Raw genomic sequence first — 26,978 nt, 5'->3', positions numbered from 1 at the left:
GCAAGCAAAACTGGTGAACAACGGATGAAGATACGGAATTCAAAGCTCTAATGGACCTTTTTGAAGAGAAGTTGTGGCTTATGTGGAGTTTACATGGGCCTCTTGATGGAAGAAAGCTAATCTGTTTAGTATTTGTGCATTTTACTAAAATGGCAGCTTAAAGTTGTGTATCTGCTATTGTGATGCCAATGCCGGTGTTTTAAGTGGAAAAAAAATGACCTTGCTTTGTGCTGTGTACACAAGATTTCTGGAAAAGAAAAACCCTTTTTATGGCTCACACAGCTTAAAAGTAGCTGTCACTCAAACGTGCGCTCACAGTTGAGCTGCTTTTGTTTTATTCTAAATAAATTGTTTCTTTTGAGGAAAATGTTTTTCTGCCTGGAAGTGAATTGACGGCAAACCTTTGACCCCTTTGTTTGCAGCTGAGGGGGTACTTGCTGCTGCTCAGATCTTGTATGTCTTGAGCAAGAAGCAGGGAGACCATCATTTTGACTATCACAGTGTGTCAATTCTGAAGGATCACTAGTGTTACTGTGACCCCCTTTGTTTGCAGTGAAGGGGATCATTTGCTTCTCAGTCCTCAACTTGATGAGGAAATGGTGCTGTTTGCTGGCACGCAAGAAGCCGGGGCAAGCACCGTAAGCCTCACCACAGTGCACGAGTCGGGGGCTTTGCTGGTTTGAAGAGCCGGAGTTGCTGAAATTTAAGTTTTGATTTATTTTGTTCACCCATCACGTTTGGCCTTAGTTTCATTTTTAATTTGAAGAAAAGTTTGAAATTGCTTTATCTTGCTCTTAACATTTGCACCAAATTGCCAAAAGAAGGAGAAATGCTCCGCTTGCTTTTTAAATGTTAATGATGATGTTAATAAAGCCTTTCCTGACACATTTGAGGAGCTCCTCCATCTTCAGGGGCTTCTTACCAGAGTTATGCAGTGATGGGTTTAGTTCTGAATGGATGAAGAGTTCCTGAGAGCTAGCGTTTGTAATTAGAACCGTTACTTGGTATCTGTGCCTTATTTGACCTGTGGTTCCACATGCCTTGGATGTGCATGCACCGTGACGGTTTCATAGGTACGAACGCACACTCAGGCCCAGTCACTTCGGTTGGTAGTACAGATTGTGAGGAAAAAATGGAGGCATCCTTAAGGAGCAAAAAGTGTTTGCCTTTAGTTCCTGCATTATCCTGTACAGGGGCTCCTGAGCTTTGGAAGCTGTTTCCAGTACAGGAGAACAACTCCCCTGTTTGCAGCAGGAGACTTCGGTGCACAGTGACAACGCTGGAGTTCAAGAGGAAGCCAGCAGTGCTGCACCATTGGCTTCAGACACCATTGTTGTTTGCCAGTTTTAAACTTAACTAGTTGCAGACGAAGACCACCTTGAAATGCAGGCTTGTTGGGCTTGTTTTGAATTTTAACCTCGGATGGAAGAGGCCTAGTGCTGTCTGTCTCCATGCGGGATGATGATTACTTAGGCAACAGGTGATTATCAACAAAGGATGCCACGCTTATACTCTGCAAGGTGGTGTTCCAGTGGCAAACAGCTGTATAAACTCTTGTAAACAGGTAAGAGGGTTTTTAGAGGTCAAAATGCATTATAATTATTAGGGTGAGGGCTTTTAATGTTTTGGGGTATGTTTCTCTGATTGGAAGTCTTTAGGTACTCTGCTGTTGTTACTAGCTTCCTCCCCTCACCAAAGTGTTGTATTAACAAAGTTGCAGGCCAGAACTTTTGTTCTACTTGGTATTTTGAGTTTTTTAAGTTTTAAAATTTGTTTTAACGTTTGAAAAAATTATTTTAATGTGAGAGCCAAAGTATTAAAATCCTGGTTATGGATTTGGATCTACAAAAAATTGACGTTTTCTTTTAGCCATAGCCTTCACCCTTAGTGGTGATTTAATGGTGCTGGAAGAACTCAGCTGGTGTAAAAATGTTGCTTATTACAAACACTGATTTCTAAACCTCCAAGTTAAGAATATTTTAGTATGTATAGCAAAAAAGTGTATTATCAGACTGGGAATGACCGATAACTTAGCCAAAATAGTTAATTTTTTTCTTTTTCCACAGGGAGATTTATTTAATTATAAAATTAGGTAGCTACAACGAACTTTAGGAGGTGAATGGGCAGTGTTGAGGAAGATCTAGCGCTTAACCATTTTCATTGTCCATTTAGCCCTGCCAGCCTTCTGAGCCCTTCCAGCCCCTCCCTCCAACATTAATCAGGTGTGAGGCTTTGGCCGCTTAATACAAGCACAACTTCTTGAATGTATAATACAACTTAGGTTTCCTTGCTTTATTTTAAATGGGATCAAATATTTTGAAGAGAATTTTTCTTTTTCATGAGATTTTTGTCTTTCATCTCTTTCCAAAGGGGAAAAGTGAAGTACGATGGTTTTTAGGTTCTCAGTATGTCATTTTCAACAGTTTTTAAAACATGAGTTGGTAAATGATCTCTCATGTACATTTCTTTAAACAGTTTATTCCTGTTGGAAATGTTAATTTCCAGTGTGTTTTCTTTCTCTGACTACTGAAAGCCCATTAAGTAGTTTTTACAATTAGTAAAAAAATATTTAAAATCACTGTGGCAATTTGAGGAAGATTTTGTTACACTCTACATATTTCTCCATGTTTGGTATCTTTCTAAGATCTCAGGCTTCATCTTTCAAGAAGAAAAAATGTTGCAGACAGGGCATTTGTTTATTTGTATCTGAAACCATGTCATGCAAAATGGAAAGATACACAGCTTTTTGAAACTACTCATGAAATCATTTTATTTCCAGCTGCACCATGAAGAAAAAATATTAATTGGGTTGAGTATTAGATCTAGAGTTCTGGTTTTATAAATTGGAAAGTGCCCTTTGGAATTATATGTGTGGTTTTTCCGGTGTCTTTTGTATGATCTGAATTTAGGGTTCTACTATAAAGGAAATAGTTCAAGAACACCCCTGAGTTGACTTGTGCTCATTTTGAAAAGTCTGGTTGTATTAAAATTGAAAATGGGGATTACCCTGAGTTTAGTAAAACAACCTAGATTTTATAAATTGCCACTTCAGTAGCTTAAGGCACATTATTATTTACAAGCTGTTTATCTGAGGCAATAAATTTAGTGCTTATGGCTTGTACAGCATCTATTTTTCTTCTTTGCAATAGGATATATGGTTATGGCTTATCTGACCATCACCACCATTTCCCATTCAAGTTTGCTCTTTTTAAGCTTTCCTGGTTAAAATAGGATTTTTACTTAAAAACTTGGATTATAACCTAGTTATACGTTCTAAGCAGAGGAGTTTATTGAGCAACAAAATTCCTTCAAACCTCAGACAAGATTGTTGCTAAGAAGCAACCAAAAAGAGATTTTGATTTTGAGGTAAAATTACTTAACATGCTTCTGTACCCAAATGCTGTGATTTTAAGCATTCAGGTAGGGTTCCTGTATAAATTAAATGCTGGCTGTATGTTAAGAACTAAGATGCTGAGTATATAGAACAAAGTATCAAATAGTGTCTACCCCTGTCAGCAACTTGTACTCTAATTGGAGAAACTAGATATAAACAGGTAAATAGTTAAATATCAGGGGAAAAAAGTTCATAGTTTAATAAGACAACTATGAGAGATGTCACAGGTCAAATTTGATTAATTGAATTTTTACTGGCCATATGGGTATATGATTGAGTATATGAACTTTAAGCTGGGGTGGTCAAGAAAGGCTTTACAAAATAATTTGTTAGTTAGAGAAGGATATAGAATGGTGGAGGGAGGTTGGGATTGAGATGTCAGGCCAAGAAGCATGAGTAATAATAGAAGTTGATACATGGAAAAGATGCAGGCTGAGTCTAGAAAACTAGTAACGTAGTTGGGTCAACAAAATAGGGAGTCCTGAAAGGCAAGCCAGTTTTAGGCAGGTGGGGAGTGAGGATGGATAATCAATTGAGGGGTGCTGATGTAAAGCAACAATACTAATAGCAGTCACTTATTAAATAGCATTCTGCCAAGTCCTCGACAAACATTGTCTCATCCACTTTTCACCACAGACCAATCTGACAGCTAGTAAGTGATAGAGCCAGGGTTCTAACCAGGCTTTCGTTCTAGCTAGGGCTCTTGGTCACTGTACTGTCATACCTCACTTTTTTCCAGCGGCTGGGATGGGATTAAAGCTGCAAACTTGAGAAAATGTCTGGATAGTGTATTTCATACTATAGTGTATCAGCATTTGAGGTTCTTGGGAAACATACAGGCCCTTGGCTCCAACCCCAGAAATTCTGGGCTTTGTTAGGGCCAACATGGCCTAGGAGTCTTTGTTCTTTTACAAGCCCTCCGGGTAATTCTGATGTAGTCTGTGGTCAGTGGCCATGGGTTGAGCAACACTAACCCACAGAGAGTAGAGTGTTGAAGTTATAAACTTGGGGTAATGTCATATTTACAGCATGGGAAGGGAAGATGGTGCTAGAAAAGAGGCTCAGGTAGGAGAGCCAGAATAGTGTTCAGATTCTGAAGCTGAGAGGAGCTTCCAGAAGATAAATTCAGAGCTATTGAAGAGACAAGCAGAATGAAACTGCAAATGCCGTGGAATTTATTACTTAAAATTGTCACTTAAGTAATTGTTTTATAGTCATGTAATTATATCTCCCAGGAATTCAGTCTAGCTTAGTATTTAATTTTACCTTATAACTGTCTGTGAAGAAGCATTGCTGTTTAGTTTATGAAATGCTAAAGGGGTACCAGAAAAGTTTTATGACTTGGCTGAGGGGTACATAGCCAGAAACTGATTGAGGTATCCTTGAGTTTTCAGTTAATCTAAAAAATAATGTGATTGTAGTCTATCTTGAAATTGAAAGCAATTGTAGGATTGAGTGAGTATATGTGTATGTACACGACGTAAGTTGTTTTCCATCAATGAACCATCACTTTTCTCTACTACCTCCTAACTAGGTTACTAATAGGATTGAGATACAATGGAATTATAGGTGAAGTTGAGTGTATCTTTGACTTGTAAATGGTTGAAAGATTTCCCATTTTGAATTATCAATACTTGGTTTGTCTTTGATTGGTGTAGCTAATTATTTAATTCTTCAAATATTTAGGTACGTGTTATGTATCAGGTAGTATTCTAGGTCTTGGGAGTATATTGGTGAGGAAAACAGCTCCTTATGTCTCATGGAGCTCATATTCTGATGAAAGAAGGGAGGTAGGTAGTAAACTAAGTTAGGGCCTTGTTGCCAAGAACAAAGGGTTTAGATTGTTTTCTAAAGCTGAATGCAGTGGAAAGCCATTGGAGGTTTTAAGCAGGGGGATGAAGTGATTTGATCAAGATTTGACTACGTGTCTCAGGGAAGTAACGAATAAATGTCTTTCAGATTTCTTTCAATTATTCCCAAGATCTAGAATACTGCCTCGTATATAATAGGTACCCAAATATTGGAAGAATTAATTAATTAGCTACAGAAATTGAAGACAAACAGTATGAGTAATTCAAAACAGGAAATCTTTCAACCATTTACACGTCAAAGGTAAATGAACATTTCAAATTCTCTGCAAGACGGTGAATATGTTCTTGCTCAGAGATAAGCAGTGTTCTTTTATTTAAATACTGTAGTAGAGGTTTTATTTCTTCTTCAGGCTCATAATTGTTGACTACCCTGAGTTCTTCCTCCTTGTACATCCTCATTTTCTCAACATGTCATTTTTTATTCTTTCTGCTTTCAGCAAACTGTCATGACAGTTTACACTATAGTCACATATAGTTTCTGCTATAACACACTGACCGTGTTTTCTTTATTTCATAACTTGTAATTTTTCTAGTGGTATCAAACCAAACTTCCATACTAAAAATCAATTTAGAGGGTTTTTGTGGAATGGCTGTCATCCTGTGCAAGCCAGTTACATGTGTGTATACAGTTTTAAAGTACTGAATTAGTATCTGACCTTTCTCACGTAACCAGCAGATTTTCCTTTTACCCAAGCCAGGGGCTTAATGAAAAGCTGTCATGCATAAGCTTGTTATTGCATCTATGTTCAGGGTAGAAATATTATTACAGGTAAAATTAACACTTTGAGGCACCATATACATATATATTTTTATTACATATTTTTAAGGCATATTGAGAAAAGTGTTGTTTGATAAAATTGTATTTTAGCATATAGAAATTGACTGTCAGTAGTTTTACCTTGCTCCCAAGATAAGCATATCGTTTGTGTATATTCTTTTATAGAGAAACACTTCAATAAATACACTCTTTAGAATTTTTTTGCATTTTGTAGCAGAGGTCTCAAACCTGGCTATGCATTAAAATCACCCGAGGAACTTTTCAGTACCAATAGCTGGGAGTCTCTCGTAGATTATTTAAATTGATCTAGGTACAGTGGGGCTCTGTCAAGGCCCCACTGTTGTTTTAAGTGCCCACCTGATTCTAGTATGTAGCCAGGGTTGAGAACCACTGCCCTAGAGACAAATCTTAAACATACGGACCAACACACGCACAATCAGCCTCTTAAAAACTGTTTGAACATCAAAGCGAAAAACTTTCAGAGTATAATTTGGGTTCAGTAGAGTATGTATATTGTTTAGTCTTCTAGAATTTCTGCTGTTGAAAGTGTGGCCCTCAGACCAGCAGTAATAGCATCACCTAGATGCTTGTTAAGAAATGTAGAATTGCAAGGCCTCACACAGACCCACTGAATGGACTCAGATCCCTAGGTGATTCCTCTGTACTGGAAGGTTTGAGAAGTACTTACTAAAATGCAGATATATAAATGTCCTTTGTAGTAAAAATGGGTGATTAGAATCTTATCCCTCATGCATAAGATTCTCAGATTTGTGCATTAGTCAATGACATTTACTTTAAAGATTTTAAAAAAATATTTCAATAAGAAAAGTAAGAACAAGAGTTCATAGGTAGTGAGCTTCTGGTGACTACAGAACTACCAGAGGGTCTCTGCCACCAAGATAGGGGAGGGGTTATTGTTGTCTTTCCTAGTTGGTTGGTTCTTGCTTATTTTGTTACACTTATATTTTTTTCTCTCCCTCCTATTCTGTTCTAGCCCACTCTTTTCATTGTGAGATAGAATATGTTATTTTTTTATAGATACAGGTGAGGATATTTGAGACACTGTACTGATAGGTGCCCCATAATTTAGAAAATTTGGTAGAGGTAGGTTCAGAGCTTTCTATGGAGGGCATGGGCATGGACAGGACTGAGGAGTGGTTCCTAATTGCTTTTGTTTTTAATTGTATGATAATAACTTCATTAATAAACTGATTTTCCTCACATAGCAACAAGAATCTAATTATGTTAAAGTTCACAGTGACAAATAATAAATATTAAGATTTGTATATATTGAAGGGAATGGACCAATGTGAATGTTCAGAAAATACTGTAAATTGCATGATATCAATTTGGATACAGAAATGCTATTTTTAATGCATTATGATAAAATATTCTAAAATACATTAACCAAGCAACCATGTTGATATCAAATGAAAAATTGCAGCCAGATTATTCTCATCCCACAATTTTTTAATTTTTAAATTGGCATATGTGTTTTAGAGGGATTTTTCATTAAGCACAGCAATGTCAGCGTCTCTAGAAAACTTTTCTAGGGTGGTTTTATGATTTATAGATTTCTCCTGAGACATGAGAGGTGTTTTTTTATTTTTTAGTGGAGACTTACCTGTATTATTTATTTCTCCTGACAAATTTCATTTATGAAGTTTATCCTCTGCAGTGTTATTAATCTTACTGGAAATTCATTCCACGAAAAGGATGAATTCATCTGAACTTTAAGGTTTGGTGGTTGAAAATACTTTATTTCTGTGATACATGAGTGTTTTTTCTTTAATATTAATGGTTTAAAGTTATTTTGAACCTTCAGAGACACCTTTTCTTCTATTTGCTGCTCCTTAAGTTTGGAGATGTCTGAAGCCCTAATTTAAAAAAAAAATTTAACACATGGTATTGGATCTACCTCCTCTATTTTTTTTTAATAGCCAAGTTTAAAGGAGGGAACATTTGTAAGTATAGTAATTGGTTAAAATGTCTTTTTTTCCTCCTGGGTTTCTTTTTAGGAACTACTGACAATCAAAAACCTATAGCCGACTTTGGGATATGGCTTTATTATTCAGCAACTAAAAGATGAGTTCTAATTGGCAGACTTCTGGCATTGGCACTTGTCCTTCTGTTTCTATAGAAACTGGGTTGGAAGTCAGAGCTGCACAAAGGGAAAGGGTAAGTTTCTTTTAAACTCCATATTTATAAACCCGTATTAACTGTGGCATGGTATCAGTTTTCACATAAGGATATATACATTAGTGTACTAGAACGCAAATATGAACTACTGATTTTTACTTGAGTGGAAACTGACATCAAGTCATTAAATGTAATAGGAGGGTTTAAATATGGATTTATTTTTCTCGTGACTCTGACTTCACATTCTTGAAGCAGTGAACTCAGTATGATAATTTTCACTTTCACTTATATCTCATTTTGGGGTGATAAAATTGGTTTTTATCCTCTTAGATCTTTATTGTCGTTTTCTGGTAAGTGAAAATTGGGGTATAAAATATGTACAGAGGACATTTTAAAAGGCTGCATGAATTGTAAGTCTCTTCTCTGGGGCAAAGTCTGATTCTTTCCATTATAAAACAAGTACTGTACAACTGACTAGTTTTTTAGCTTCTCTCCTCTCTTAGCCAAGCAGGACGAGGTCGTCTGTTGGGCACATACATGTGTTCTCATCCAGGCAGACACCCATTAATCGTAGAACCTAAGACACCTGCCAGTTGGTGAGTTATCTTATTACTATGGCTTCAGAGGACTGTGCTGCACAGCTGGGGCATTTAGGCTTGAAATGGTTTAATCAAGTGTGATAAACTCCTCTGATCTACAGGTTGGTGTTTGTAAATTAATTTATACTAAACTTTGGCTAGTTGGGATATTGAAGGAAGGTAATATTAGCTCTTGTTCTTTAAAACTTGTCTGTCATTTCCTTGGTCATGAAATACTGCTCTTAAGGGATAGATTTCTCTTTTCCTTGCTAAGAGAATGTTGAAGTTGGTTGACACCAACCAAAGAGTGGGACATCTTGGCTTTATTTTGGCCCAAATTGTTAGTTTTGTAAAAATAGTGTAAAAGCGAAAGTTGGAAATTTTTCAATAGGGAAAGTTAATTCAGTTTTAAAAATTTCACTTCACAAGTCCTTGGTCAGTTAATGCCTGAAAGTAGATTTTCATTAAAACTGTATGCCTCCCTTCCTTAAGTACTACTGTGTATCCTATTTGTTTCTGTTTGCTCCCTGGAGCTTGAATGATGTAAAAATAAATTGAATTTGTGACTGTTGGTAAATGTGGACAGAAAAAACTTTAGTCTCTAGCTGCCTGCTGTCAAGTATCCAGACATCCAGATGTGTCTTTACTCCTTAGTAAGGGTGGCCAACTTGTCCTGTTTTTAAAACGGAGAGTCATAGGTCGCAGGAACTCACTTATTTCCAGGCAAGCCAGACAGTTGGTCACCCTGTCTTATTCTCTGCATGCCTGAAACAATGTCATTAGGTTGTTACTGATCATCGTTTTGGATAGAAGTAGATTTTTACAATATGTTAGCTTCTGTTGGAAAGTACCAGAGGGTAAGTTCTTCTTTTTAAAGAAATGATAGTCTTATTTGTCTCAGTGATCCTAGGTAATGCCAGCTTCCCTCTCATAGAAATAAAACATGAATTTTATTTTATTTATTTATTTTTTGTGGTACGCGGGCCTCTCACTGTTTTGGCTTCTCCCGTTGCGGAGCACAGGCTCTGGACGCGCAGGCTCAGCGGCCATGGCTCACGGGCCCAGCTGCTCCGCGGCACGTGGGATCCTCCCGGACTGGGGCACGAACCCGTGTCCCCTGCATCGGTAGGCGGACTCTCAACCACTGGGCCACCAGGGAGGCCCTAAAACATGAATTTTAAACTGATCAATTTAAAGGTGATTACAAGGACTTTTGTTGTTTTTCATTTGTGTCCCCATGTTAAGACCATGGGTGATAAATGTGAGACATTTAGGTAGATATTTGTGGTGAATGAGTAGCCAAATGAGGCAAATATATATGTATATATGTCTTAAAGCCTTATACAAGTTGATTCTGTTTTAAGAGAAACACTCAAGGCTTTTAATAAGTATTGAGCTTTGGTTTTATAATGAGGTCCTCAGAGGAACTAGGTTTGGATTTTTAAAAATTACATCTAAAATCAAATATTAATACACGGTGTGCTTTTTTTTTTCTCATGGAAAAAGCCAGTTTTACAATTAGGCAAGTTTATGTGCTAAGGAGCTAATTTTTTGCAAACAAACATAGCATCACATATGTTAATATGCCTAGATTATTTGAAAAATATCACAAATTATTTCAGTCCATTTAAGTAATTGTTGCTTTTATTATACTTTTAGGAAATCATTAAAGAAGAAAAGCCAGGGGCTGTGATCTAATCAGCGTTGTTAATTAGTTTTTAGAATTGGCTCCATTAGGACTAGCTTTGTAACTTTAGGCAAATAACTTGGTCTTAATTTGCTTTTGTCCTTAGGTGTAAGACAGGAATATTAATACCTATCCATCTTCCTCACAGGATTAGCATGATGCTGATGAGGTAATAGGTGGGAAAGAACTTTAAAAACTGAAAAGTACTATAAGGTGGAGTTTTATTTATTTATAAATTTATTTTATTTATTTTTGGCTGTATTGGGTCTTCATTGCTGCGCGCAGGCTTTCTCTAGTTGCCGCGAGCCGGGGCTACTCTTCATTGTGCGTGGGCTTCTCATTGCGGTGGCTTCTGTTGTTGCGGAGCACTGGCTCTAGGCATGCAGGCTTCAGTAGTTGTGGTGCGCGGGCTCAGTAGTTGTGGCTCACGGGCTCTAGAGAGCAGGCTCAGTAGTTGTGGCACACGGGCTTAGTTGCTCCATGTGGGTAGAGTTTTAGTATCAGAAATAGTATTTCGTGAACAGCGTATGTAGAAAATTCCTTTTACAGTGGTGGTATGACATTTTCTTAGAGTAAGAACAGCAAGAAATGGTATCTTAATAGTTTTAAATATCTCAGCAAGTAACTGTGAAGAAAGTATTATTGAACTTTTATGTTCAAATTATCATGCTCTACTAAATATGTATGTTTATAGATAATACTTTATAAACATTTCAACTAATATTTTAGTATTGAGGAATTATAAGTGGCACATACTTAGGCATTACCTCCTTTGGTCAGGGTTGGTGAATATTGGAAGACCTAAAAAAGTTCATTATCTTTAACAACTACATTATTATTGCATTGTAGCAGATGTGTTTTGTGACTTTAATTTGTTTGTTTTGGTTCTTAGGTATTTTGCATCCTCATTTTCATTTCAATCTAGATATTAAAAGTTTATGCCAATTTGAGTTAGAACGAATTTATTATAAGATAACTGCTTACAATTAAATTAGCTTCGTAATCTTGTGACACTGCTAAGAAGCAAGGGTTGTCTGAAGGGGAAAGTGTAGGGTTTTCTGTCAGTTGGAGTTTGAGTTATGACTCCTCTACTTACTGGGTGTTTAATTACTTTGACCTTAAGTTTATACATTTGTAAAATGTCATCATAGTATTTTCTTCCAAAGTTTGTGAATATTAAATTAAGATTAAATATAAAATGTGTCTGCCTCAGTGACTAGTATGTATTAGATGTTGAAATAAAGTTCTTCACCAGCCTACTTCTCCAAACACATGCTAAGCCTCTTTGTTTCCTCTTTGTCCCATGGGATATCTTGAGGGGGAAGGAGATAGAAAATCGGTGTACTCTTGCTTTTCTTGAAACCCTGTATCTGTCCGAGATAGTATTTCTAGATTATGGTTACTTAGAAATGTGTTAACATCTTATAATATTGTTCAAGGGCAGGAGTAAATGAATAGGAACATTTAAAGTTGATTGTTAATATAGTGAATACATTAGCTATGAAGTCTTTAGCTTCCTGTAGTCTAGGGAGTCAGTCTTTCTTGATCCACACCGCCCAGGTTTAGAGGGGCTATTAGCATGGAGTAGGATGAAGAACTGCTCTGTTGTGTAAGAATCATAAAGCCTATGTAAATCAGAATTCAACTTGGAGTTCTTTAGTTGGTTCTACTTTTACTGTTTTGTGGGTTATTTTATTTTATTTTTTTTTGGCCGCGCGGCTTGCGGGATCTCAGTTCCCCAACCAGGGATGGAACCCAGGCCATGGCAGTGAAAGCCCTGAATGCTAAGCACTAGGCCACCAGGGAACTCCCTGTAGTTGGTTCTGCTTAAAATGTATAGTTTGCTTTCATAGGAGGAAAGAAACTAGTTGCCCTAGGTAGTTAACGTCTTTTGAGAACAGTTATTGCTCAAGAGGGAAGGGGGGACGGATGAGAGTGGTTCCTAGTAAATCATTGATTTTCTTAATCTTGTGCTTTGATGTAGAAAGAAGAAGAAAGGAAATTATCAGCTACTGTGTATGAAGGGTATTTTGCTTGGTACAAGTATGTTTTCATTTAATCCTCATAGTATAGCTGTGAGGTAGCTTGGTGGTATCCTCATTTTACAGAGGAGGAAATTGGGACTCAGAGAGGCTAACTTTCACGAGGTTACATAGTAACAGGTAGCAGAGCTTGGATTTATTATTATTTTTGCTGTTTGTGTGAGGCGGCACTGTTTCTGCTCTATTCATATTGTCTTACATCTGAAATGTAAAAGGAATGTTAGACATTTACATTTAAGTGTAAAACCTATACATTTTAAATAGGACCAACTGCAGTTTTTAAGATAACCCAGATGTGAACCCAGATTAATTTGGTTCCAGAATTGGTGCTGGCCCTTGGGAAATAGATCCATCTTGTTGATCTTGCAGACTGATGGAAAAGATTGACATGTCAGCTCATATAGTGCTCTGTTAAAAGTTAGATGGGGGAAGGGTAAGCTGTGACAAAGTGAGAGAGAGGCATGGACATATATACACTACCAAACGTAAAATAGATAGCTAGTGGGAAGCAGCCGCATAGCACAGGGAGATCAGCTCAGTGCTTTGTGACAGCCTGGAGGGGTGGGATAGGGAAGGTGGGAGGGAGGGAGACGCAAGAGGGAAGAGATATGGGAACATATGTATATGTATAACTGATTCACTTTGTTATAAAGCAGAAACTAACACACCATTGTAAAGCAATTATACTCCAATACAGATTTAAAAAAAAAAAAAAAAAAGTAAGTTAGGGCTTCCCTGGTGGCGCAGTGGTTGAGAATCTGCCTGCTAATGCAGGGGACACGGGTTCGAGCCCTGGTCTGGGAGGATCCCACATGCCGCGGAGCAACTAGTCCCGTGAGCCACAACTACTGAGCCTGCGCGTCTGGAGCCTGTGCTCCGCACCAAGAGAGGCCTCGATAGTGAGAGGCCCGCGCACCGCTATGAAGAGTGGCCCCCACTTGCCACAGCTAGAGAAAGCCCACGCACAGAAATGAAGACCCAACGCAGCCAAAAATAAATAAATTAATTAATTAAAAAAAAAGTTAGATGAGATTACGGAGGAGAGAATGACAATGCTGGGGGAGGTTTTTCAGAGGCTTTTGGTGAGTCAGATTGTGAAGGATAAGTGAGACCGTGCCTGGTGGAGAATGGCAAGCCATTGGGATTGTAACTGGTGGCACAGCTTGTACAAAGGCACACGTAGAGAGTGAGAGGGTGTGGCATTTTGGAGCTAAAACCAGGCTTTCAGTTTAGGATTTTTCTCTATAGGGAATTAATAGATATTTCAAAGCAGACAGGAATGGAAAGATGGAATAATAATAGTAATAATAGTCTTGAGGACCATTCAGAAGGAGATTCTAGAGGAGGTTGGTATTGCAGAGAACTCTAGGGTGGTCTTTTTTTCCTTTTAAAATCACCCGGATAATGAAGAGCTCTCTATCTACATGCAGTTGCTTAGTCTAAGTGACATTAATTAGTTAACATAATTATTCCATATTTAAGAAACATCTTTTGGTTTATCTCCCGTTAAGAGCCACCTATTCAACTTTCATATAAAACTTGTTCTAAAGATATGTCTAGATATTTAGCTTGAACATTCCAGATAATTAGATATAGTGAAAAAGTAACATTGTTTGGATGAGTAGGAATACTATTCAAATGATCTTGCAATAAAGGTTTGTTGTTTGTGGGGTTTTTTCTTTTTTTAGCAGTTCTTATTTATTTTTTATTACATAGCAATACATGTTTATTATAGAAAATTTAAGAAACAAAATAATGAAAGAAAACAAAGATTATCTCTAGTTAAGAAGCAAAGATAAACTATTTGGGGGGTGTATACTCTTCCAGTCACTAAACAATGTTTCAATGTTCATTCACATTCCAGAGTTCAATGGCTCTGTTTAATACTGCTTTATATGAAGGAAAATGGTTTTCTGTCTTTACATATTTTTGCGACTGAATTACCATGGCACAACTGAGAGTTTGGTTAATTTATTATTACAGTACATTCTGATTTTCATTTAATATCTAAAGTAACTGCTTCAACTGATTAAAATTTTAGCCTATTTGATTAAATACTAACAGAGTTTAATTTAAGTTGCTATTACTCTTTTCTTACCACCAGTTAGACATTCTTCAGAGTGCTAAAGCAAAAAGGAACCTTAAAAAATTATGTGGTTCACCTTCTTAGTTTACAAATGCGGGTACTTTTCTTCCATGCTTTTGTTTCCAGTGACTTTTAGTTTAGACTTTCTTTTGTTAAGCTCTCACTTGATTGCAGTCCTCTCTCTTTCTGGTCAGACTGTTTTTCCATCTCTCAGCCAGTGGTACAAAGAAAAGGGAAACTGAAGAGAGGAGATAGCATATGCCCGAGAGGTAGAAGGAGCCGGTGTATGTCTGGGTATAATCATATAACCAGCCTATACGGAAGGAAGGATTTCTGTTAGTGATGCAAACCTTTCCATTAGTAGTTCTCAGCCATGAACCGTTCCTTGAAGGAAGGAGCCTCCTGTACTTACTAGTCTGTATTGTGACCCATTAGAAAGTTAGTCAAGCTGCTTACCTGTCTTATTTTCTATTGATGAAGTTAAATCAATTCCATCTGAGTTAGGGGTTTAAACGTTGGGTTAAAAGTAATTGTGAACCCAGAGCCCATCTCTAGTCTTGTATTGGAAGTTGGAGAAAATTAGGAACACGTACCATTTCATTTTACAATGAATTTTATTAGAAGACCACTATTCTTACGAAGAAAAGTTTTGTGAATTACTATTTTCCAAAGAAAAAAATGAGAACTGATTATTATCTTTTTTTCCTTCACTGAACAGACATTTGAATTCTTACTGTGTTCCCAGCAACGTGCTAGGTGTTGAGGATATGATAATGAGCCAAAACAGACATGGTCCCTGCCCTCGTAGACCATATAGTTTAGTGGGGATTTGGTATTAACCACATAAATTACACCTGCGATAAAGGCTGTGAGGGGATGGATGGTTCAGGAGGTTATGAGAACAAATGAAAAGGAACTGACTTACTTGGCCAAGTGGGTTAAACAATGACGATAATTCCCCCTGAAATCTCAAAGTGCTCTTTTAAAAGCAAGAATTGGGAGGGTCCTCAAAATCATTTGGCTAATGGCACATACTAGAACTTCTTAGGTGAAACGCTTTTTTTTAAAAAAAGTGTGAGCTTGTGGTGGCAAAGAATATTTGTGCAAGGCACCAATGTTTATACATTATTGCAAAAGTCAACCCTGTGAAAAAGGCAAATAATGTCTCAATATTATTATGAAAATAGTTTTGACCTCAGGCTCCCTAAAAAGGGCTCAGGACCTCTCGGGGAGTCACAGTCTTTTCTAGATTATTGTATGCATATTATGTTTGTAGATGCAAACTTACAATCTGGCTTTTATAAGTTTTTATATTTAAAATCTTGAAAAACCTTAAGTCAAGGATGTTATTCTGATCATTTATTCAAAAAATTTTGGTACTCTATGCCAGCACAGTTCTGGTTACTAGGGATAAACCCATGGACAAAAATGGATGAAAATATCTGTCTGCATGGAGCTTACATTGTATCTTTTGATTTTCACTTATGTCTTGGAACATGATTTCTCACTGGATGTGTAGAGTAAGTATACCCTTTTTTTTTTTTTTTTTTGTCTGATTGTGTGTCTCTATCTCCTCTCCTTTTTATTCTCTTACTTGGCTCTGATAGAGACTTTCAATTTTTGTTTGTTTGCTTCATTAGCTTTTTGTTTCCTTTCCTTAATGTAATGAATGAATGGAATGTTTTATTTAAATTCAGCTAACTTTAACTTGCTTTTACTGTTTGATCAGTGACCTCAATTAAATGTTTCTTGGAGTTAAGCAAAATAGTGAAACTGACTGGGACAAGTCTTTGTATTATGTTGATTGACCTTTAGATATCTAAGAAACGGTTGACCAATCTGTCAGTTTTTCTAGAAATTTCTATGAAGGAGGAACTGTGGAAAGCAGCAGCACCCCCTCTTATCCTTTGTCATTCTTGCCTTCGTCCCTTAGTATAGCAGTTTACCAGTTTATATATAACCTGTGAATTGTAAGACAGGGGTATTTGAAGTAACACTCTAGGAAAAGACTACAAATTCTTGGAGAGGGAGGTAGATAGTGCTGCTAAAAGGTCAGGAGGGTAAAGCTAAAAATAGTGAAACTGAGTTGTTTTATAAATCCTGGAGGGACTAAAACAGTTTAAGAGAAAACTGCTTATAAGCCTTTCATTTCACACACATTTAAAGTCAGAATGTTGTTTCTGAAATGTGAAAGATTAAGATATATTTAGTGTATTTTCTTACCAGGGCAGGGAATTACTTAGCATGCTTTAGAACTGTTTCCATGTATTTCCATGCAAAGTTTCTATTTATTTATTTATTTATTTATTTATGTCGTGTCGCACAGCTTACAGAATCTTAGTTCCCCAACCAGGGATTGTACCTGGGCCCCTGTCAGTGAGAGCGCTGAGTCCTAACCACTGGACTGCCAGGGAATAACCAATGCAAAGTTTAATGAAATAATTTGTTTTAAATCTGTTTCTCCCATTCATGCTTGATTGTTGAGAGATTAGTATATTTTAAAATTCTGTCTCTAAGATCTAATTGCCATTCCATACGATAATAATGTGCAGTTGAGTATTTAGTTTTGAGATGTTATTTATAATAGCAAATATGAGGTGAAATGTAAGATGCAGGACTATATTGTACTATTATTAATTAATTGTCCTATGAAAATATTAGCTTCATAATCAAGCTTAAATTTAAGTGGCTACTAGGTAAGTTAAATCCATAGCTTTGCTGCTCTAACCAAACATCTCTGTTTGGTTGGAATAATTAGCCTTTCCCCACCATTGAAAGTAAAATAAGACTGTATAGGGAATTGGCTGGCAGTCCTGTGGTTAGGACTCCTCACTTCCACTGCACGGAACGCGGGTTCGATCCCTGGTCAGGGAGCTAAGATCCTACACGCGACGTGGTGCAGCCAAAAAAAAAAAAAAAAAAAAAAGAAGAAGACTGTATATTTGATCTGATTTTATTAGGTCTTTGTACTTTTTTTATAATAGCACGAAATAGATGTATACAAATGCACTTTCAACCCTAAACAGTTTCAGGGTTATTGTTGGTAGTTCAGAAACCACTGCATTCTAATCATTTTCAAATGGAAATGCACGCATAAGTTGACATTCAAAAGACTGGGTTTCTTTGTGGTCATAGCAAAAGCATTTGAGTGGCAGAGAATACCAGCCACAGTCCAGCAAAGCGTGCAATGGATCTGAGCCTCCACTCCATGCTAAGGAATACTGTATGTAGCCAGCATTCTGAGGAGTACGCTGCCTACTGGTGCAGACTTCCTAAGCTGAAGTCCCCTCTAAGCATTTCCTTGGTGTCTCCAGACTACCTGCATCAGATTCACTTAAGATGCATGTTAATTGTGCAAATTCATTGGCTTCCTAAGCATACTTCCTCCTAGGTGGCACCCAGTTGATTCTTACATACAATAAAGTTGTTGTCCAAATTACTTCTTTATAGCTGTAACCCTTGTTCTGGGTAGGAATATCTAATAATGTTTCCTGTGATAATTTAAAACAACTAAGAAGATAGGCCTCAACTTCCTTAAACAGTTTTGCAAACCAGTTTTCTTACAGTCAACAAAAAAGGGATTGGAATAATCTTTTAAGTTTGATGTTTAATATAGAATCTAAATTCATTTTTTTAAATGTCAACATTTTAAAAATGATACTCTAAATCATTTTATGGGTTAAGCCATACACGTTTAAAAATGAGTTTAACATCTTGTCTAAAAAGTATTCATATCTGATATCTCAGAAGTTGATTTTCAGCTGATTTATGAATCCTTTTCAATAGGATTACTACTGTAAGTTTATTATTGGTCATCTTGTTAAGATTTGAAATACCCCTAGAAGGCCCTTAATTCCAAAGTTCCTTGATGATAGTTCAAATTAGTTGCTGAGGATTCTGTAAGTGACTGGCCGGTGTTGAACCAGAGCTAGCTGTTAGGCTGTAGAATAGTGGCAGACTTCCAAGGTGTGCAGAGACAATGAACTTCTCACATTCTTGGGGTCACTGGAGCTGCCCACTGGCTGTTAGCAGCCTTGTCATTTTACTTAGGGTGTGCTGTACAAATATTTCCTGTATGTGCCATGAAGGGAAAAATCTTGGGAAACATGGTTTAGCAAATATAAACCTCAGTGCCTTTTAAGACAGGAGCTCTCTGAAGGCCTCATGATAGAAATTTGCCATAAGATTTACTGGTAGTGCTATAAGTATTGGCTCTGTGTTGTAAGTTTTATTAAGAGGATTGTGGTCTGTGTTAGGATTTTGAAACTTGATTCCTTGGCCTTGCAAGGAAAGGACTACCTCCCCCCTCTCCTTTTTAAACCACAATAGAGAGCTATTTGGAATTTATTTTTGATGCTTTTGTAGGGATTCATTAATCCTAGGAATGCTGTATCAAAGTAAAATTCTGTGGGTTTTGTTGCTTATGGGGAAAATAACCACTGGATAAAGAAATGATTTACATTGTTTCCTTTTGCCTCTTCAGGGTATAATATATTTCTCAGGATTTAAAGGACAGAGAACTTTGTTCTGCCTTCTCACTTGTCCCCCGTATCCCCAATCTCCAAAATGGACTTATAGCAGACCAAAAGGTTGAGTTGCTTGTGTGTTTGTTTTCCAAATAAAATTTCAGGCCGTAGAGAAATTCTCAACTGATAGGCCAAGATGACTGATAAAACTCTAGAGGGCATGGTTGATAAAAGGTGGAGTGAGGACTGGGTGGAATATCTGTTTAACATTGTATCTGAAATGAGGATGTAATAGAGATAGGAAATGACCTGTCATTTCATGAGGAGATGAACTTGTCTGTGTTCATGGGACAGAGAGACAAGCTTAGATGGATGAATTTCCATTTTAGCCATTGTCTTTTCTTGTAAAGCGCAGATAAAGAGTTAATGCAGGACTTCCCTGGTGGCGCAGTGGTTAAGAATCCGCCTGCCAATGCAGGGGACACGGGTTCGAGCCCTGGTCCTGGAAGATCCCTCATGCCGCGGAGCAACTAAGCCCATGCGCCACAACTACTGTGCCCGCATGCCACAAGTACTGAAGCCCGCGTTCCCAGAGCCCATGCTCCACAATAAGAGAATGAGAAGCCCACTCACTGCAACTAAGAGTAGCCCCTGCTTGCTGCAACTAGAGAAAGCCCATGTGCAGCAGTGAAGACCCCACTCAGCCAAATATAAATAAAACTACATAAATAAATTTATAAAAAAGAAAAAAACTTGGAAAAAGTTAATGCAAAATTACCAGTTTTGCTCCATGGTGTTTCTGATGAATTGTGAGGTTGAATAATAATAGCAAGAGGGCTTCCCTGGTGGCGCAGTGGTTGAGAGTCTGCCTGCCGATGCAGGGGACGTGGGTTCATGCCCCGGTCTGGGAAGATCTACATGCCGCGGAGCGGCTGGGCCCGTGAGCCATGGCCGCTGAGCCTGCGCGTCCAGAGCCTGTGCTCCGCAACGGGAGAGGCCACAACAGTGAGAGGCCCGCATAGCGGAAAAAAAAATAAAAATAAAAAAAATAATAATAGCAAGAGAGAGATGTACTTCTTCTTTAGGAACTAGTTACCTTTAGCTTATTCTGGAGTACAATCAACTTATAGTTATTAGGCATTAGAAATAACTCTCCTTGAATTTGTTGAAAAATATTATTTTTGTGAAATATCTGCTTGATTGAGTGAAGCTTTACTATATTTTAAGGTCATTTTTATTATACCAAAGCTTAGGGTGCCTTCATTTAAAGGTAAGAAAATGGAGACATGGGTTACAGTGGCTCAACCGAATTTTCAATTCATGAAGTGGAAGAAGAATGCAAGTTCTAACAATTCTCAGTTTTAGACATTTTAGACTAAGTCCTAATGTTAAGCAGTGTATGTGGGTGACAGAGTGAATGCTATACCATGATCCAATAAGGTATGAAAGAACATTGAACAAATAATTTTGTCTTCTCTTTGTCCATGTGGCAGCTAGTAGAGTTCTGTGCTAATAAGTTGCTTAATAATTATTGAATGAATACTGAGTTATAATCAAATGATTATTTGTGAACCAAACAAAAACAAAATAAATGAACAAACCAAACCAAACAAACACGTAGATACAGAGAATAGAGTAGTTGTTATCAGAGGGGAAGGGGCAGGAGGGAGGGCTAAATGGATAAGGGAAATCACCTGTATGGATGGAAAATAAATTTTTGGTGGTGAAAACAAAAACAAAATTATTTATGGCATTTTAAGGGAGTTTTCAGAGATTTGTGATTTAAATTTTTTATATTAAAATAAATATTAGCATAATATATGCACTCATCAGTTGGGAAAGGGGGGTGTATGTGGAAGAGAGAGGAACTACATTCGGTGGTTTTGTTTTATAGGCAGCTGATATGGGCTGTTGGTGGTTTTATTTTTATTTATTTATTTATTTGTTTGTTTGTTTGCGGTACGTGGGCCTCTCACTGTTGTGGCCTCTCCCGTTGCGGAGCACAAGCTCCAGACGCGCAGGCTCAGCGGCCATGGCTCACGGGCCTAGCCGCCCCGTGGCATGTGGGATCTTCCTGGACCAGGGCACGAACCCGTGTCCCCTGCATCGGCAGGTGGACTCTCAACCACTGTGCCACCAGGGAAGCCCAAGTGGTTTTATTTTTAAGTGAAATTGAACAGCCCTTAGCATTTTGAGCTCATACGTCAAAATACCTCAGGTACAAGACTAGGAATTTAACATAAGTAACTTATATCTGTCTTGTACATTGGAGAATATGACTGTATACTTGTTTTTTTTGCCGAAGGCACTATTTTTCTATTTAGATTGCTTTCTGCAGGTGTACTTTTGTTAACAGGGGTCTATTAGAAATGTATATTAAGTTTTAAAAATATTAATACTTTTTATTTTTCCACAACCTTCCAATGCTTCCATCTTGATGTCAGTGTATAGTTCTGGATGCCATCTACCAGCAAAAAAACAGCATTTGGGTTTGGATGAACAGTGACATTTGGTCTACCCTTGGGTCTACTGACCACCTAGGTCAGGAAACTAGAAAAACCCGGAAACTGGTCCAGTCTGAAGCAGGCCATATTATTAACTAAAATTGAATTTGTTGCTGAGTATTGGCAAGAATAGGGAGAGCTGTGGGGTGGAGTGGGCAGGGTGGTCGCTTGTGGGGAGTGGGGGGGGATAATTTTTAAACTATTATTTATTTCAATCCCTGTCAATTTTTTTTTTTTAATTAATTAATTTATTTATTTATGGCTGTGTTGGGTCTTCGTTTCTGTGCGAGGGCTTTCTCTAGTTGTGGCAAGCGGGGGCCACTCTTCATCGCGGTGCGTGGGCCTCTCACTATCGCGGGCTCTCTTGTTGCAGAGCACAGGCTCCAGACGCGCAAGCTCAGTAATTATGGCTCACGGGGCTTAGTTGCTCCGCGGCATGTGGGATCCTCCCAGACCAGGGCTCGAACCCGTGTCCCCTGCATTGGCAGGCAGACTCTCAACCACTGCGCCACCAGGGAAGCCCAATCCCTGTCAATTTTAACCAAGATCTGATGGAGAATTTTGTTGCCACTGTATTTCTTATCATAATCACCATTACAAAAGATGTATAAATAATTTTCTTGCCCATATGCTCTATTTACGTTTTTTTAAAGAAAAAAGTAACTTTAAAAAATCTCGGTTATATGATTCCTTGGGTTTCCTATGCTTTATATTCCCCTTTCCTTGAATTTTTAAAATATGCTGTATAGAACTAACTTGTTTTTCTTTTTTATTTCCATACAGGAAGGAGAAAACTATTATTCATGTACCATTTTTAACTAGTCTTTTGACTGAGGATTATTGTGAAACATTTTACTGTTTGCTAGATTCCTTATTTTAAATACCTGTAATCTTTTATAGGAATTTCACCTTTTGTAATTTGGTAATAACAAGTCTAGGTAAGTAAAAAATGAGGATCTCATACAGTTCGGAAGATCTAAGTTTGGTTTAGAATTTAATATTTTATAACCAGTAAGCCTTTTGATTTAGTTAAAGCTAAAGACAGTAACGTAACTTGCCTGTACCAGTTGGGGGTTGAGTGGATCTGTAACTCAGTATTTCTGATGTTCTTTAGTAGTTGCTGCTGGAGTCAGAAGTTAGGAACAAATCTAATGGCCTTCGTAAAACCCTCTTGTCACTTCACAGAGCAAGGGCTCTCCCGAAGTCTCCCTTCAGCAAGAAGCCTAGCACTACATTGTAGTCAATGAGAAACCGTGGTACAGAGCAGGAAACTAATTATAAACTGAATTATATATTATTATCATAATCTTGTTTAAGATACCCTGAGCAACTCCCAGACTGAAAACCTGTACTTAAGCTTTCAGCAATAGCCTTATCACTTCCTTTGACTTTTTTGTAGAACTTAAAAAATTTATGATTGCCTAAATAACATTTTCAGAGTTAGCAGGTAAAAATTCTACCATGAGCTCTGTCTTTATCCTCACATACAGTGCTAGGGTATCATGGACATTGGGTAAGAAAAGGCTTGTAACTTTTTTTTTTTGACTCACTAATAGTAAGAAATGTGTTTTACATCACATATGTTTTCTGTTACATAGGTGTGTGTGCGTGTGAAATAAGTTTCACAATAAAGTGATGCACTCTGATTTCTAATCTGCTCGTGGTCCTTTTTTATTTAAAAAAAAAAATTTTTAAAGATCATGACCAACAAATTGGTTTCAAGACCCACACATACATCTATAGCTTTTTCCTTTTAAGTAATACTCCTCACAAAACTTGCTTTGTCTTCTCATACATTGAACTCTTTAAATATTTTTAAATGTATACAAAAACATTTATCTCTAAACATGTTGTAGTTTTGTTATTTGCCTTCATCATTTGAATAAGATATTCTGTGCCCTGGTATTTGTTACTTCCCTACACTTTTGGCCTAATAGGCTTGAAAAGTTCCAAGACATCATTAGGACAGCCAGTGAAGAAGGGTCAAAATTGAAAAAATTCATCAGCAAACTGTATTTGAACTCTGTATTTCACTGACCTGGATACTAGCCATAGAGTAGCTCTGCTAGCCACCTCTGGTGCTTGGTCTTTTACCACTCCCTGTATAACAATTCTGGGCTATAAAATTCTAGCCTGTTTTCCAGTTACGAAGTATTGGCTGAGTTAGAGCTCATGGGAAGAGGTGTGTTCATAAATGCAAATAAGGACTTAGTTGTGTATTTGTGTAATTTTTTCCTTTAGATAGGTATACCTAAATTGAAACTCAGATAGTGGTACATTGTTTTACCTTCAGTAATAATTTCTTTTATTAAGTTTTTATACTTTTGATATTTGCCTTTAAGTCTTAAGTTCATAGAGGTGTAAATCTACTGTCATTATAAAACTTAGTTTAAAAAAATGATAGTGGGACAAGATCAGACCCTTTTTCTGTCTTCAGGACTGAGGGAAGCAGAAGTAAGCTTTCGGCTGAATTCCTTTTTGTGGATGATTGGAAATGCTGTACTAATTTGTAATTCAACTATATTGAGAACCTATAGTGTAAGATACTAAAGCTTAAGTCTGTTTCCTAAAGAAATTTGTGTGAGTAGGCAGTCTTTTAATAGTCTTAGATTAAATGTTCAGCAAGCACAAAATGTCCCAATAGGTAAAAAGTGAATGTAAAACAATGCTTCAGTCTTAAAGTTGACTTAAAAACAGAACTCCCCCAAGTTTTACTCTACTTGTATTTAATGTTCTCCAGTGGCCCCACATATCCTCTCCACAAATTCTGGCCTTAATCCAAGACAGCTTTTGTTTGTTTTTGTTTTTAACCATCATAGGTCTTTGGGCATCTGATAAAACTCTGGATTGTCTCCCCAGAGAAGTAGATATACACACAATCCCTGCTCTAAGACTCCCAAGAGAATGTAAGAATCTGCCTAGTGCACATCTGTTGAATTAACCCTGAGATTCTCCTGGATTAGTGATGGAGTTGTGAGAGTTGGTATAGGAACAGCAGAGGTAATCATCAGTTTCTTTTAACCTGATAACACCGTTACGTGTTACCATTAATCATGGATCAGCATTTTGTTTCATTGCTTTTGAAGTTTACTCAGAATGTGGGTAAGCTGTTACCTGCTAAAGGTGGTCCAGAAAGGACAGCCATCCCAGCAAAGAAACTGGCAAGCCCCAAGAACCTGTGTACCATAGAATTCCCAGACAGATCAACCTGTAGGGATTAGAATCCAATGTTAGCCATATTGAGGGTGAAATTCTGTGGAGACCTTTGCCTACAGAGGGGCAAATACTGTGTATGTCATCTGAAACTGTGAACAGTTGACTTCTGAGGTGATTTGGATGGCATTTTACCCTGATATTATGAAAGAGCTGAGGCAGATAGGGAATAGTAATTTCAGTAGGCAGACAGTGTTTTCATTTTATTAGTAAGGAACGTTGGTTTTTGTTTCTTTTTAAAAATCTTTTAATTGGTTCAGGGATACTCTTCCCTTGAACCTCACTGCTCTTCTCTGTTAGGAAATGGTATTTACAGTTGGAGCTGACAGTGGTATTATTGAATCCACCTATGGCTGAATACCAACCATTGGTTTATAAGAAATCAGATATCTCAGGAGTTGATTTCAGCTTTAGAAAGTTTGATTTTTGCTTAAGCCTCATATAAGATCCTGCAGCACTTATGCTAATACTGATATCAGGTCAGAAGATTCCGGGGGATTCTGTTGCAGCACACTGGGGGCCTAGTTCTAAGAACCCATGGGGTTCCAAGAAAAACCCAGAAGTATTTGTATAACTCAGTTCCGTTCAGGTCTAGGACTTTATGTCAATTTGGGGTAAAGATGGAGAGGAGTTAAAAACACAATGTCCTTATTAAAGTATACAGAACTTCTCTCAACAAAAGAGAAGCCAGTGCTGGTCAGGAAGCCCTTTTTTCTTTTAAGGAACTCTTCCAAGATGTGTCTTAGAACCAAAGAAATTTCTTGACCTGAAGGAAAGAAGTGAACAGAAGTCTAACCTGGGAGACTGATAAGCAAAATGGAATCCTTCTCATCCCTATTTTGCTCTTCTTTCCTGTCCCCCGTCCCACGGGGGGATAGTCCTCCTCTCACCCCCCCCCCCCGGCCCCACCCCCCCAAGGTAAGATGAATAGCTGGATAAGATATAGCTACAAGGTTTCTGAGTATGTTTGTTTTTAATTATAAAATTAATACAAAATATGTTTTCTCTTTTGGGGAGGTGATTGTTAACACTTTTACTAAATGGTGTAAGAACATTAATGAGTACGTCTACTCACCAGTACAGGAAGTATCAATGCCAGGTAACCACCGGAGAAAATGGCAAAGAAGATGGTATAGGTCATAAGTAGTGGAAATGTGGTGGCAAAAGGAGCAAGCAGGTTAGTGATGCCGCAGAGGATGAGGTAAGACTTGTGGTAATGATACTTCTTGATCCAGTTTTGATCAGCAACCCATCCGGAGATAATCTGACTGACTGTCTCAATGATACCTGGAACAATATTGAAAAGGTCTTATGAAATCCTAATTCCATTTTCCTAGCCCTTTTGAAAAGTGTAAAAGGCATCTTTTCCTAAGTAATATGACTTCATCCTGAGGCTGGGACATAAGAGAAAAAAAAAAACGGTTCCATTTGTCTATCAATAGATTCTGTCATTTACTTACCTATTCCAGACACATCAATAAAATACCAGAAAGGCTCCTTCAGAGTTGGGTAGAGGACTCACCAGGTATTTTTTCTGACTGTGTTTGGGAAACTCATACCACCAAACTGGGAATACCAGGTTATAGAGAACGCTGGGCTCAGTAGGCCTCCCTTGAAGTGGTGAGGAAGTGAGATTTCTTGAAGATTAGTAAACCCACAGGTTAGTGTCCTGGGGAAGTCATATGGTGGAAGACTGGAGTATAAATAATAAAGTCTTATGGTGAAGAAAAAAAACAGATGTTGAGACTCATAATTGTATATGAGGTTTTGGTAATTAAGTCCTTCTCCAAAGGCTATTACGTTTAACTTGAAAATATGTAGGAAGTCTGGAAATGGGAGATCATCTCTTGAACACTGGAACTATGGTGTAACTTGAATAAAATTTAAGAATAACATTTTTCACTTAGTTTTATGATAACAGGACATTCTTATCCTTTATCCTATTATATGTTAATGTAGCAGTTAAATACTGAAAGATTTTCACCAAGAGGAGCATGAGCTGCAGTTGTTTTATACTTAAAATTCTTCCTATGGTTCAAACATAAATTGCTCCACGAAAAGGAATTAAAAATTCATACTGCCATCTCTATATCTATTTTTACAGTTATTTCCTAGGATACATACTGAAACTTTATTATGTTCTTTGGTCCTGCTGTGGAGCCCTAATCTGATCTAAATTGAACTACCAGACGCTTTAGTGGAAAAAAAGTCAGTTTAGCT

The 26,978-nt window shown here is 37.5% G+C and overlaps 2 protein-coding genes across 3 annotated transcripts in view; one reads left to right on the top strand and one right to left on the bottom strand.

Annotated features, from left to right (window-relative positions):
* RBM15 (RNA binding motif protein 15) overlaps positions 1-26,978 on the top strand; it is a 76,294-nt gene that overhangs the window by 9,333 nt on the left and 39,983 nt on the right. Inside the window, exon 2 of one of the 2 annotated variants that reach the window (XR_016394501.1) lies at positions 6-26,978. This exon is cut by the window's right edge and continues 23,237 nt beyond it. Coding sequence is in view for 1 of the 2 variants with exons in the window: in XM_022584116.3 (XP_022439824.1) it covers positions 6-28 (23 nt within the window). In the remaining variant the exon portion in view is untranslated. The remainder of the gene's footprint in view (positions 1-5) is intronic. The other variant, XM_022584116.3, reaches the window with a different exon arrangement.
* The window catches only part of SLC16A4 (solute carrier family 16 member 4), a 21,383-nt gene continuing 8,459 nt past the window's right edge, over positions 14,055-26,978 (bottom strand). Inside the window, exons 6-8 of the mRNA XM_022584113.3 lie at positions 25,834-26,045; positions 24,660-24,753; positions 14,055-14,888 (exon numbers count right to left, since the gene is read on the bottom strand). Of these exons, the coding sequence (XP_022439821.1) occupies positions 14,728-14,888; positions 24,660-24,753; positions 25,834-26,045 (467 nt within the window). The 3' untranslated portion in view covers positions 14,055-14,727. The remainder of the gene's footprint in view (positions 14,889-24,659; positions 24,754-25,833; positions 26,046-26,978) is intronic.

This window comes from Delphinapterus leucas, chromosome 1, assembly GCF_059928025.1.
Source record: "Delphinapterus leucas isolate spDelLeu-1000000601 "Yukka" chromosome 1, BTC_Dleu_Yukka2, whole genome shotgun sequence".
Lineage (NCBI taxonomy): Eukaryota > Metazoa > Chordata > Mammalia > Artiodactyla > Monodontidae > Delphinapterus > Delphinapterus leucas.
This window is presented reverse-complemented; position numbering and strand designations above follow the sequence as displayed.